The 12495-nt window shown below is 41.2% G+C and overlaps 1 protein-coding gene across 5 annotated transcripts in view; it reads left to right on the forward strand.

The window, feature by feature from the left end:
• Positions 1-12495, forward strand: part of LOC112567844 (calmodulin-A-like) — a 71477-nt gene that overhangs the window by 22743 nt on the left and 36239 nt on the right. For all 5 annotated transcript variants that reach the window (XM_025244693.1, XM_025244683.1, XM_025244714.1 and 2 more), the window contains one exon: positions 4134-4176. In XM_025244693.1, the coding sequence (XP_025100478.1) occupies positions 4134-4176 (43 nt within the window). The remainder of the gene's footprint in view (positions 1-4133; positions 4177-12495) is intronic.

Raw genomic sequence — 12495 nt, forward strand, 5'->3', positions numbered from 1 at the left:
TCAAGCTAATTGTCATATTAAATTACTAGCATTAAATATAAAATCCTTCAAGCCACCATACTGTTCAAACGTCCTCCATGCTCTTTTTCATACAAACAAACCAAAAACACACACACACTTTATGACAAAGACTAAATAGATAGTACAGAAACGGTAAAGACAGCAGTTTGATCAGTCGTCGCCCCAGCGGTAATCACGTTGATGCAACCCCTTACCTTTCCACAATCTTTACAACATGTACACTCCTCTATTCCAAAAGCAGAAAAGCAAGAACATGAAGAATGAAGATCGATGAAAATCTCAACGAACTTACCTGCAAGTGCGTTCTCAAATTAAACGCCGACGTCTTGTTCGTTGAGTACTTGTTCGTGCACCCATTCTTGCATTTGAAACTATAGCCACATTTTGTGGCTTCGCAAAATGTAAAAAATTTCAAATAAGGCTGGAAATTGATGGGTACGTCCATCTTCGTTTTTCAAATCGCTCCCGGTACTTCCGGTTACTGAGTGTGTCAACACACCGAGCAGTGAGAGCAGTGTACGTCTGTCGTCGTCTTGCTGACACGCTGTCGACGAATGGTCGTGTAACCAACACGTCAAGTGGCTACGTAGAGTGGGCTGTCGTACCAGAAATATCACAGAGATGGAATTCCACACTGAAGTTTTCTTTAATTCAGTATCTTTTTCTCAGCAGCTGGCCTAACTTCTCTCTCTCTCCAATTCACAAAGAGGTCCCACACCACTGTCAGTCCTGTTATTTATTCTCCCTCCCCTCGAACATTCTAGCACAGACATTCTATTTCGTCGCAATAAAGACATTTTTGAACATCGCTACATTGTTGAACATCATTTCCTCCCTCGCGCAAAGACATTCTATCTTTTACATTGCTGCCGTGCTGAACATTCTGGAAAATAGATGCAAATCTACAACCCAAAGACATTATACTTTGTACATTACTAGAGTGCTACAGTCGTGAAAGTAGCCAACCTGTAGCCAAGCTACAGCTACTTTCTAAAATGTAGCTACGGCTAAAAGCTACTTTTTTTTAATTTGTAGCCGGCTAAGCTACAAGCTACAAAATTTGTAGCCAGCTACAGTAGCTGTAGCTAGGCTACAGCTACTCCCCATCCCTGAGCACACGATACCTCTTGTAATAGTGTGTTATCTCCCCGCTAAGTTCATACGAACCCTATAAGCTCCCATGCCAGAAATAAAGTCTTCTGTCCATAATGTCTTCAGGGGGATCATTGTAGTTCCGTGTGCAGTATGAAGCCATGTCCACAAAGAAAAATGCGGGTCTTTACATGTGTCGCCATACTTCTGTACAAATACTGTATCACAGACGTCAAACAAATATTTCCAACTTCTATTTTAATCCACACAAATGTGATATTTTGCTATCATTTAGAAACTTACTATTTCGGATTTAGAATCAGTGCAATGTCACTTTTTTGCTGTATTCAAAACTTTCACATCCTTGTAAAATCACGACGCTAACAGATTCTCTACAACAATCTATATCTATGTCTTGTTGAAGGCCGTCTTTGCTATATTCCCAAGAATTAACCACGAAAATGCCACAGATAAAAACAATCCTTCTATGAGAGCTCGGAGCTTGTCAAGAAAAGGGATTCTTGTAATATTAATACTGTGCAGAAGATCTCACATGACATTACCCTCGAGGCGCAAACAAAAAAGTGTTGATAACATAAGTTGAGCTCGTCCATCCTAGCTTGTCACAAACCAACTGTTATGCAAAAGCAAAAGTTTCAAGACATTGTCTGTGCTGGTTTGAGGTGAAGTGATGCATTTTTGGATGGGAAATAAGTATTTTTTTAAAGTATGGCTACTCAAAGTTTTGCTCAAGTACCGGAAACTTGAATGGAGTTTTTGTTGTTTTTGTTGTTGTTGTTTGTTTTTGTTTTTTTTTGTTTTGTTGTTTTTTGTTGTTGTTGTTTTTTTTTTGCTGACGACAACCGTAGATGAAAGAAAATTAAACAAATATGAACTGACAATTTCGCCAGCTTAGAGATGAAAACTTTCTTTTTTGAGTTTTTGTGCTGAAAAGTTTCAGACGAAGACATTAGATGTCTTATTTCTTGCAGGTCATCTAGCAAGCAGAATGTCAGGGCAGCCATGTCTGCCCCTCCTCTGTAACTGTTCTTGCTTGCTGACCCTTCCCCCTGAGCATCTCTTTTTTATACATTGTTTGTGTTTTGTTTGTATCCATTTTTACAAAATTGTGTGGAATGGCAAGTATGAAGAAGGTTTCACCATTTCTTTGGTAATTAATGTTGTGAAGCAGCTCTGATCTGTCTGACAATTGATGGTGGTGAGGACAATGGAGTCCCTTGAATGAGAATGAAAGTTCTTTAATGAGTCTCATCCATTTTTAAAGCTATGGATTTAACCATCTCTCCGATTGTCATAACCAGATGTCTAGGTACAGATTAACAGCTTTCTCATAAATGTAAATGTCTGTGCTCGTATATACACTTCTCATTCCAATAACTATGTCCAGACTCAGAGTCCAGGTTTCAGCAGTAGAAGGCCATCTGAACACAATCTGACTTTGGAAGCACCGTGTACACCATGCTAGTACTTTCACATTCATACTGATGGCAACTCAACTGGAACACACAATTCTAGAAATATGAACCGAAAAAAGACGCAAAGATAACTCTTGGACATCATCATATGGACAACCCGGAGAGCAAGTCTGTCATTAGTGGCAGCCTGCGTGCGTGCCTGCGTCTCTATTAATCAAGTCTTTCAAACAAATGAGTAAAAAAACTCACAAAAATTTGTCGCATGGTGATAGAGTAGAATACTCCCGTTTAATCTCCAAGTCAGAGAAAAATTGCTTTATCGATGGACGATATTGCTTGCATGACAAAAAGATGTTCCCAAAACAGGATCAAGAAATGAATGTTTACATTGTTGTTTGCTTGCGATATTGGTCTGGTGTGTCACAATCAGCTGAATATTACAAGATCCTATCTCGTAAAAATCTTCAATATAAATGCAAATAAAACGAAGGCAAGAAATGGCGAATTTATGGAAAATGACATGTCTTAGATGGCAGGGTCTTTGGCAAAGGTGTCTGTGGTTGGTACTTACTGATGGTCAATCTTGTGGAAAGATTTGATGATGGAACACATTCAGCCTGACTGCTGACTTTCTGAAGTTTAACAAACTGATACACATCATTCTCTTTATTGGGTTGGCTGGTTAGATGTCTCAGTGAATAAGTGTAAATATTCTGTTAAATAATTCAACGATTTCTAAGCTGACGTGGCAGTGGGCGATACAGACTTCGTTAGTTCTGGTGTTTGAGACAGAACGAAATGGAATAAGTGTTTCTATCAATAACAAATGCACTGATATGAAATCCAGCTAAAATGCGTGTGAAATTACAGATAAAAAGGCAAGTAAACATTTATTCATACTCTTTTTATGAAAGACTTCTTGTTGTCGTCGTCGGTAGTGCTGTAGATAAAACAAACTGACACAGGCCGCTTATCAACATCGCCAAACTGCGGATGTGGCTGTGCACTGGGTGGAGGGAATAAGGGTGTGTTTTAAACTTTATGATGTGGAAAACTTATGAATCTTAGGTGCAGACGCCCACACACCAGTTTGTATGCATGTTATTTGTATTATGATGCGTGTTGTGTCTTTTTTCTTTTCTTGTTTGTGGGTGCGTGTGTGTGTGCTCAGATGTTTATGTGCTCGAGACTGTGGTATAATGTATCAGGCATTTCTAAAGTTGTTTAGGGTGGACACGTTTATGTTTCGTAGAATGTAAGTTCTCAGCAAATCCCTCTGAAAATTCTCGTTCTGCCGCTTGAGCATCTAGCAGCGAGCGGTCCCCAGCCGTCTGCTCCAGTCTGCCACATCACCACGTGACACAGTTGAAGCAAAAACCGTGATATTAATCAACATTCCGGCAGTCAGGACCACCAGTTCGTCTCAATGCCCGATGGTTCTTGTATTTTTTTAAAAACACTCTTTAAATAATGCAGGACTGGGTGTGAGTGACGTTTGAGGGAGCTGTGTTCAGACCTCATCAACTCTTCTCGAGAAAAACGTGTGGGGCTTGTTCTAAACTTGTTTTCTTGTTTCTGTTGCAGAACCACGATCAGGTCCTTACACTTACAGATGAGCAGGTAGCAGGTGAGTATTTGGTGCGTCTGGTCAAGAGTTATTTGACCTTTAACCTTTGACTGCGTGAGACTGGAAGCTGACCTCGGAGAGCTCGGAAATAAACGTGATTAATGAATGATGAGAGTTTTAATGGTGTGAGTTTAGTTTTCTGCACGAAATGTCGGTCATGTGCAGTCTACTGTATCGGACATGTTGCCAAGAATAGTTACAAAGACTGTAGCTCGTACTCATCCACAGGCATGGACTGTGAGTTGAGAGTTGACAATTCATCTTCACGATCATGCTCAAGCCTTAAGAAACACTTTGTCATTTCATCGCTAAATTAAATAATTACTTATAGGGTGCCTACTGTAGAAATATTTCGTAAGTGTATCTTCTGTGTGAAATAGAGTGTTTACCTGCTGCCAAAAAGCGCAGTGGCATCTAAACGTGAGCATGCAAACAATAAAGGTAAAGGTGTCATACAGATAAATATATATATAAATCCTGATTAATCCTTTTCATGAAATTGTTTCGTCTGCCAACAGCAACATGAGAACGACACTCTACATAAAACATTAACACAGGCAATAACAAAACTATAAACTGACTACATCCAATTCAATTACACTGACACTTACAGTCTGTCTCGCAATTATTTACATTGTGTACACCTCCACATAACCACTCACAGTACAACATCAGATGGAACGTACACATGTGTGAACATTCTAGGCAGGAGGCAAGCAGTCTGCACTCATGTACGTGTCCTGTCCTCGAGTCTATTGTCTCCCTGACATAGCAGTGCACTACGAAATGTAAGTGGTTCATCATGGCTAATGCCCGGCGTGTGGAAAGCAGGGTACGTCGTCTCTGTCTCTCTCTCTCTCTCTGCCGTTCCAAGAGCAGACAACCCTTGACTGTTGCTGGACGGAGGGATGCCCTGGCCAGGGTGGTCAGAACAGTGTGAACATTGTCGGCAGTGGGGTACTTTTATATCGGCCTGTAGTACAACTGCAATAATTGGCTGCACACACACAACATTAGTGTAAAAGTGTTAATCAGGAAATCAGAAGACTTGAGTGAACTGTGTGACCCCTACTCCAAGTGTTGTTAGTGTTCTAAGCGAAGGTCGTGAACTCCATTCGCCGTTGTTAATAGTCAGACTTTCATTAAGCGCCAGACGCATATCGCACTTTCCCTTCTAACGAGAAAGCGAAAACCTCGGAGATCCAACCTCGGTATTTTATTCTCAATATTGTACTCTTTTGTTTCCCTATGTTTTACTTTTCATTAATATATAACAAATAAACAAGAAAGGCAAGGAAGATAGAGGACAGGAAAGTATTATGTTTGCTTTGATTTTCGTTCATTCCTTCCTTTATTAAGACAAAATCTATATCTGAAATAAAAATTGCCAATGTAATTCATGTATATCTGGCCTTAAAATGTCAAAACGTCAGGTCTGGTCTTAAGAAAGCTTTGACAACTGAAAATAAAATCTTCGATTGTTGCGAAGAACAAGAAAAAGAAAATGTCTTCGATTATGACAAAGGGCAAAGCACACGCACACACGCACACAAAATATATACACACGCTATTTATATATACACTCACACACACTCTCTATCTTCTTTTTTTTATCTCTTTCTCTCTCTCCTGGCAGAAGGGTCGTCATTAGGTTTTGGATTGACAGGAAATGAAGCGTGCATGCACGTGCGAATCTGGCTCGGCCGCTGTAAGAATTGTCTTTCAACTAAGGATGCATGCATCCAGAGCTGGCTGAAATATCAGCCAACATTGCTCACGGATGAAGTGAGGCAAGCAATAATTCGGATCAGAATTTCTTTGCAGTGGTAGTTTGGCTTGACTGATTGCAAGCGTGGGTACTCGACATTTCTCGGGTACAAATGACCTCGCTGTGGAGAGAATGAAGGCTCAGTTTTGCGTGGTAGGAGTGGGGATGCTTGTCTGGTTGGACACCATCGGCTCCCATGTACAAAAGTGGATGATACCTGGCAAATCTGTTGTAGTCAGGAGACAACCCATCTCCCCCATCAACACAGCTCAACCCTGTGTGGCTCGTGACATTTTTAATATTGCCTCAACCGTTATTGTCTTGATGACAGAAGACTTCAGCAATAACAGTTTATTACTTTAATTACCTTGCTATTCATGAAATTATGAAGTTCATGACTGAGCAGGTACACATAGTCCACTTTATTACCGTCATCCATTTTTACCTCACTGATCCAAGCATGCGGCGGATGAAAAATGGAGGTTTCTAGGCAGACGACATGCTGTGTTCCTTTAGCATTAGCTTCACCAGACGACACTTAATACCCGGTAATCCGAACAGAGATTCTCTGTAGGGCTGCTAACACTTTCTGTCTGAGGGTAATCCTGGCGGGGAAGCTGGGAATTCAGGTTATGTTTAGGTTAATCTATAGGTTGAGATGATTGACAATCGAGATGTTTGTGTAAACCTTCTCTGCAATGCACTTATCGGCTTGTTATCTTTGTGGATCGTGACAAACAGAAGGAGATAGAGAGATAGGTAGGTAGTCATGTCGACAGAGAATTAGCCGGGTAGTGCTCACTTCTCTCCTTTACAAGTGCAAGGATTACGGGTAGGTTGAGTTCGTTTTTCTTTCGCATTTGGGGCTGGTATTGCTCAGACTGCCTTGAACTGTATAAGAGACTTTTAAGTATTTGTTGACAAAAATATTCTAAGCGAAGAAGAAGTTGTTTTTTCAGACTGTTCATTATTCATCACTATGCATTGTTACATGCTTTGGTTCCAGGATTGTTTCGTCCCAAAAGGTGAAGTTTTCGTTGGATTTTCACAGTTTACAAGTGGCTTGAAGAAGCTCTCATCAAGGAAAAGACATTTGCACTTAACGTAGACAGTTTTACCTGTTCTTAATTAGGCATTCGTTATAATAAATCATTTTACTGTTGAAATTGCCATGAATCACTTAAAAGGAAATAAGATGCACATTGTGTATTGCTGTAGTGCTTCTTTTATAGGGAACAAAAATCAGGGGAAAAAAGATACGTATAGAGAGATGCGTTCTAATTTGAAATCACAGCTCAAAACTGAACATTTTTCCAGGACATTGACCAGTCTCCAACAAATCTTTCATTTTTCTTGTAAGGGTTTACTTATTCCAGAAGCTGAGAGCTTGTCTGTGCTCGGTACCAAACCCCACTTTCTCATTTAGTTGGAAGGTTTCGGGAGGCCAAGTGCTTGACTTCCAGCAAAGAGCGTCCCGAGCAGCAGGTGCGATGTGAAGCACAGCAGCCTGCAAACACTTACCGTCTGTCCATGGAGGCATCCTGTGTACAGGCTTGCTATGTTTTGCTGTCTTTAAAGCACTATTCGTATTCTGGACCCCATAATGGTCCTTTGAAGATTCTAATTAAGCCTCTCGTTTCTCTTTTTCAGCGGTGATGGTAGGTAAGTCATTAGTGGACTTACTTGACTTAGAGCCTTCATTCTATACACTGCTGGTAGGTAGTACAGAATGCTGCAAGAGAGCCTGGTAATTCTGCTCACACAAACATCTAAGCTGAAGGTAATATGTCGCCTCTTTACACCAAAAGTATTTTATTACAAATCCAAAAGTAATTCAGACAAAGAATACCACATGCTTTCCTCTTTATCCTAAGTAAAGATGTCGATTTTTGTAGAGCGACAGCCATCATGATTGTAAGCTCGCCTGCATACTACAGTTGCAAAGAAGTGATCACGAGCAATAACATTGTGAGAAAGGGGTGGGTTTGCACTGGACATACCCTTTTAGGAAAATGCTACAGAAATTGCCAATGAAATAAGCAGCGCCACTGACCCTTTCAAATTTCTCTAAGTATGCAAATGAACTGTGTCATTGCCATGGTAACCTGTCACTAATCGAGCAGAATTGAGTATCAATGGTGATTAGGAAGGTCATTTCATGAAAGGTTACGGTAAATGAGTAATTTTAATACATTTACCTTTTGTATTTCTATGTCTGACTGGCTTACTCGCAACAAGTCTCATTATCTTTCTCTCCTAATCTTTCGGTCTGTTGGTCCATTCGTCCATCAACTCAACGCCTCCCTTCTGACAGGGCAGAACATTTTGTGGACAGCATGCATCATCTTAGCAATATCCGGACATGACGGCCAGTCCTCCCTAAGGTGACTGAAATCCCATTAGACTATTCCTTGGGAAAGGCGGCAAAGTTTGCTCCTCTGCTCCTCGTGTTTGTCTTCCTGGCCAGTTTCCAGACGTGTCAGAGCCTAATCTTCTGAAGTGACGGGCAAGGGGAAGAAGTTGGTTGGAAGGCCAGTGGTTCTCATTAGACTTTTACCTGTCTACAGAGTTGCTGTAGCTTTCCGTGTGGATGTCAGGCATTGCCAATTAGGTTTTCCATTCCTTGTGTGACAGAGTTATCTCCACTGCCTTGCGCTCTCGAAATGAAGCTTTGGCACTGGACATTTTTTTTTACTCCTGTGTCGTCATGTGTGGACTGCAGGCTGTGGAGTCTGCACTAATTACATCCACACTTCAGACGGTGCTGTTGGCAGCCATATTGCCGTGCTGTAAACGTCACATCCCAGCTTGTCGAGTGTGTTAAACTTTGTCTGTGCACACGTTAGTACATCCACTTGTACATGTATTTGTCCCTAGCTCTCAGACGGTGGACAAACCTGGAGTACATCTGACCACGAGCACTCCGACGGCGCAGCCCCGAGCTGCTGACTAATTAGCACCAGGCTCCACCGATTACGTCACTGGCAGTTATGGTGTCAAGGTGAAGGCTGTTGGCTGGTGTACACTGTCACGTGACTCGTCTGTTATGTCATGCGTAATCAAAGGCCAGGCTCTTGTGAGGCTTTTCAACCAAAAAATGGGCTTTCAGGCCGCGCCCCTGAACCAGGCGCACTCTGGTGACAGAATTATGCTCGCGCCGCCAAGGACTAGCGCGGCCACGTGATCAATAGTCTTTGATGCCAGCCTTTTACCCCGCCCCCCAACTTCCGCTTCTCTGTCTTGCTTTCTGTCTCGCTCATCCTCACATTGCTATTTTCAGTTGTTTTTTCTGTCAGGTCTTGTACGCACTTCCTGTACTCTACTTACTGTTTACTTATGTCCTTCTCCCACTGAACCTCGGTACAGTGCTGACGTCTCGCAGACGTTCTGTAGAAAGCCTCAATACTGGGCTGATGTCTCACCAACATTCTGTAGAAAGCCTCAATACTGGGCTGATGTCTCACCAACATTCTGTAGAAAGCCTCTATACTGGGCTGATGTCTCACCAACATTCTGTAGAAAGCCTCTATCCTGAGAAAACTTTTTGCGGAAAGCCTAATTCCCGCGGACATAGATTGGTAAGTTAAGATCTCTGAGAAGAGATGAAACAGGAAGGATGAAAACCAGCAATCTCTATTAACTTCACTTTAAAATACAGGGTAAGCCTAGGCTCTCTAATGTTGATGAGAACAGCAGAAGACGATATTTACGATTTAAGTAGAATGATTGCTCTCAGCGCTAACAATTGGAAACCTTTTAAGACAGGAAAATGTTGAACAATAAGCTACACTAAAGATTAAAGTAATGATGGTTAGCAGACAGAATAAATGCTGATAAGACATCAGAGTCAACAGACAGCAAAAAAATAAGACTCTTGCTTTCTTTACACACAAACACCGGTAATCCTGGGCTCTTACTTTATTAACTTTTGGTAATCCTGCTATTTCGTACACTGGTAATGCTGTTATACTAGTAATCCTGGACTCGGCAAAAATTTCTTACAAACTTGAGTAACCAGCGATGAAGTCAATCTTCTCATCGTTGACATGATCTGAAGTAAGGGAGGATAATCTAAACAAGAAACACTTCTGTGCTTTTCTTCATTCATTGTATTTTACTGTTTTACATAAATATTCTTCTTAGTCATCTGTTCATTTCCTTTCGTCAGCTTTCAGTTTCTCTCTTTAATGGGCGTTCATCAGTTGCCGCCGCTCACCTGATGTCACCCACCTGCAGCACCAGACGATGACAGCTGTTGACATCAAACTTTGAAAGTCTTTTGGTCCTTCTGGTCAGCGTTTCTTTTTACTCATAGCGATATCAGTAACGATCTGTGAAGACATGAGCCTCCAGGAGTCGTGAAGTCACAGACTCACAGTCGAATGTAGGAGCTCTAAGGCCACCACTTCCAAAAATTAAATAAAATTAATCGTCTCACTTTAAGAGGGCTATGATGGCCATGGCTGAATCGAAACTGTGTACAAACATGTGAGAAAGAGAAAAAAAGTTGAACCACCCACCTTATTTCATTATACCTGCTCCATCTCTCTCTCCTCCTGGTCTTTATATTACTTTGTCTTCTTATCCTCTTCCTCCTCATGCTAATTTCTTTCTCTTTTTTTTTCTAGATACCTTTTTGTCTGCACTCATTTTCATTATCCGTCACCTCCTAACCTTTGTCCTTTTTCCCCTATTTATTCTTCCTTCCTTGCTGAACTTCATTCCACCCATGTTTATAGCCAGTTCTCCTGACTCGTGTTGCTTATTAGAGTAGGTTCGAGTGACGTCGATCTGTTTGATTGCTTTTCTTGATAAAAAAAAATAATAATAAAATAGCTTTCAGAACATTCTTTGGAACGGGTATCATTTGGATTACAAAGCTAGAACTTCTTTGTTAATGTCGTCTCGGAAGATTCGTTGAAATGAATGTTACAGTTTCTTTATTTTCAGCAGCTAGGCACAGACAAGACTAAGGGATGCAAGATTTTATTCTAATGATTTGGTAAAGATGCCACATTCTCTTTCTCTAAATTTGTGTTATACTCCTATCGAGGTATTCACTTACAAATCTCAGGAAAACAAAAACACAGAAAATATCCAAAAGCATGACATCGTTCTATACCTCAGTAGCATCTATTATCAGCTCGCCGATTGGCTGAGGCCTTCACACCATCCACATCTCCACAAGTAGCATATGGTAGTGAAAAGATTAGGGTAGCTACAATATCATTTCACTATACAACGTTTTCAAGTTAAAAATATTTAATTTTTAGGGAACCCATGACATACTTTGCTTTATTTAACCCAGGTCCAGTGCCTACCACCCACTGTAAAAGAAACACTGAGTTGTTAGAAATCTCTGGACTTAGGAAGGTAACTAAAAATGTCCTTCCTGGGTGCAATATTGGTGCCAAGACCTGATTTCTCATTCAAGACATCGATTCTCGGCTACATCGACCGCGTTATTCTTGTTCATTGGAAATCATGAATTATGGTCTGTTTGCCTTCGCTAAATAGTGCGGAAATACGGTGCCACCCGTGAGTCGACCCGGAGCTAGGTCTTTTGGGGGAGGTGATTGTAAGTCAATGATTCTTATCCAGTCCCAAATGTTGGGCAGAAATAATTCAAAACTTCGGCATCCATCATTGGTCCAAGTTGCTTTTTGACATGCCTTGCTCTTTAAAACCTTTGAGGGATGGGCCGAGAGCTGAAAATACACCCAGCACGTGATGAATGCTCCGAGAATATCAAATGGCAAGTGTGCAGCAGCAGCTGATGCCAACCACCAAGAAACAGCAGCATGAATATGTTTAGTGTTTGTGTGTTTTTAATATAATCTTTATCCTACAAAGCACCGCTGTGCAGGGTCCATTTGAATAAAGTATCGAGACCCATCGAGATCTCATCAGGCGATGAGATCTCATCGAGATAACACATCCTTAGTGGATCAGCTTCCTACCAACAATTATTTTATCTGTGTTCACAGTCAGCGTGTAATAGAGTGTGTGTGTGGTGTGTGTATGGATGTAAGAGAGTGTGTGGGTGTGTATGTCAGAGGGTGTGTGGGGTGTGTGTATAAGAGTGTGTGTGTGTTAGGGGGATGGGTACATGTAAGTGTAAAATGCATTTACAATTATAAGGGTTGAGGAATAACTTGTCAGGGTTGCCATAAAAGCTCATGCCAGAAGGTCACTAAAGTAAGATTTATTGCCTGGGAAATTGTGTAAGGCGAGTTGCCCTTCATACAGAATCTATTAAAATGATGAACTGGAAAAAAGCACTGCCTGCCCGCAGAATTCACACTATCAGAGCCGATGATTCTGCTGTTTATCAAAACGAAACGTCTGAGCAGGTGTGGCATCTGCAACTCTGTCATTTTACCTGGAAACTGCTCTCCGCCTGTATTTAGTGCTGGAGGTCACGTGTCCAAACAATATCATCTTAGACATCAGGTAAGCTGAGATTTCCTGGCTTCGTCGGTTTTGAGAGGAGGAGGGGTAGTTACTTCCAAGTAGCTTCAACCTCATTTTTGTTGCTGTGTTTGTGGATG

This window comes from Pomacea canaliculata, linkage group LG1 (genome assembly GCF_003073045.1).
Source record: "Pomacea canaliculata isolate SZHN2017 linkage group LG1, ASM307304v1, whole genome shotgun sequence".
Taxonomy (NCBI): domain Eukaryota; kingdom Metazoa; phylum Mollusca; class Gastropoda; order Architaenioglossa; family Ampullariidae; genus Pomacea; species Pomacea canaliculata.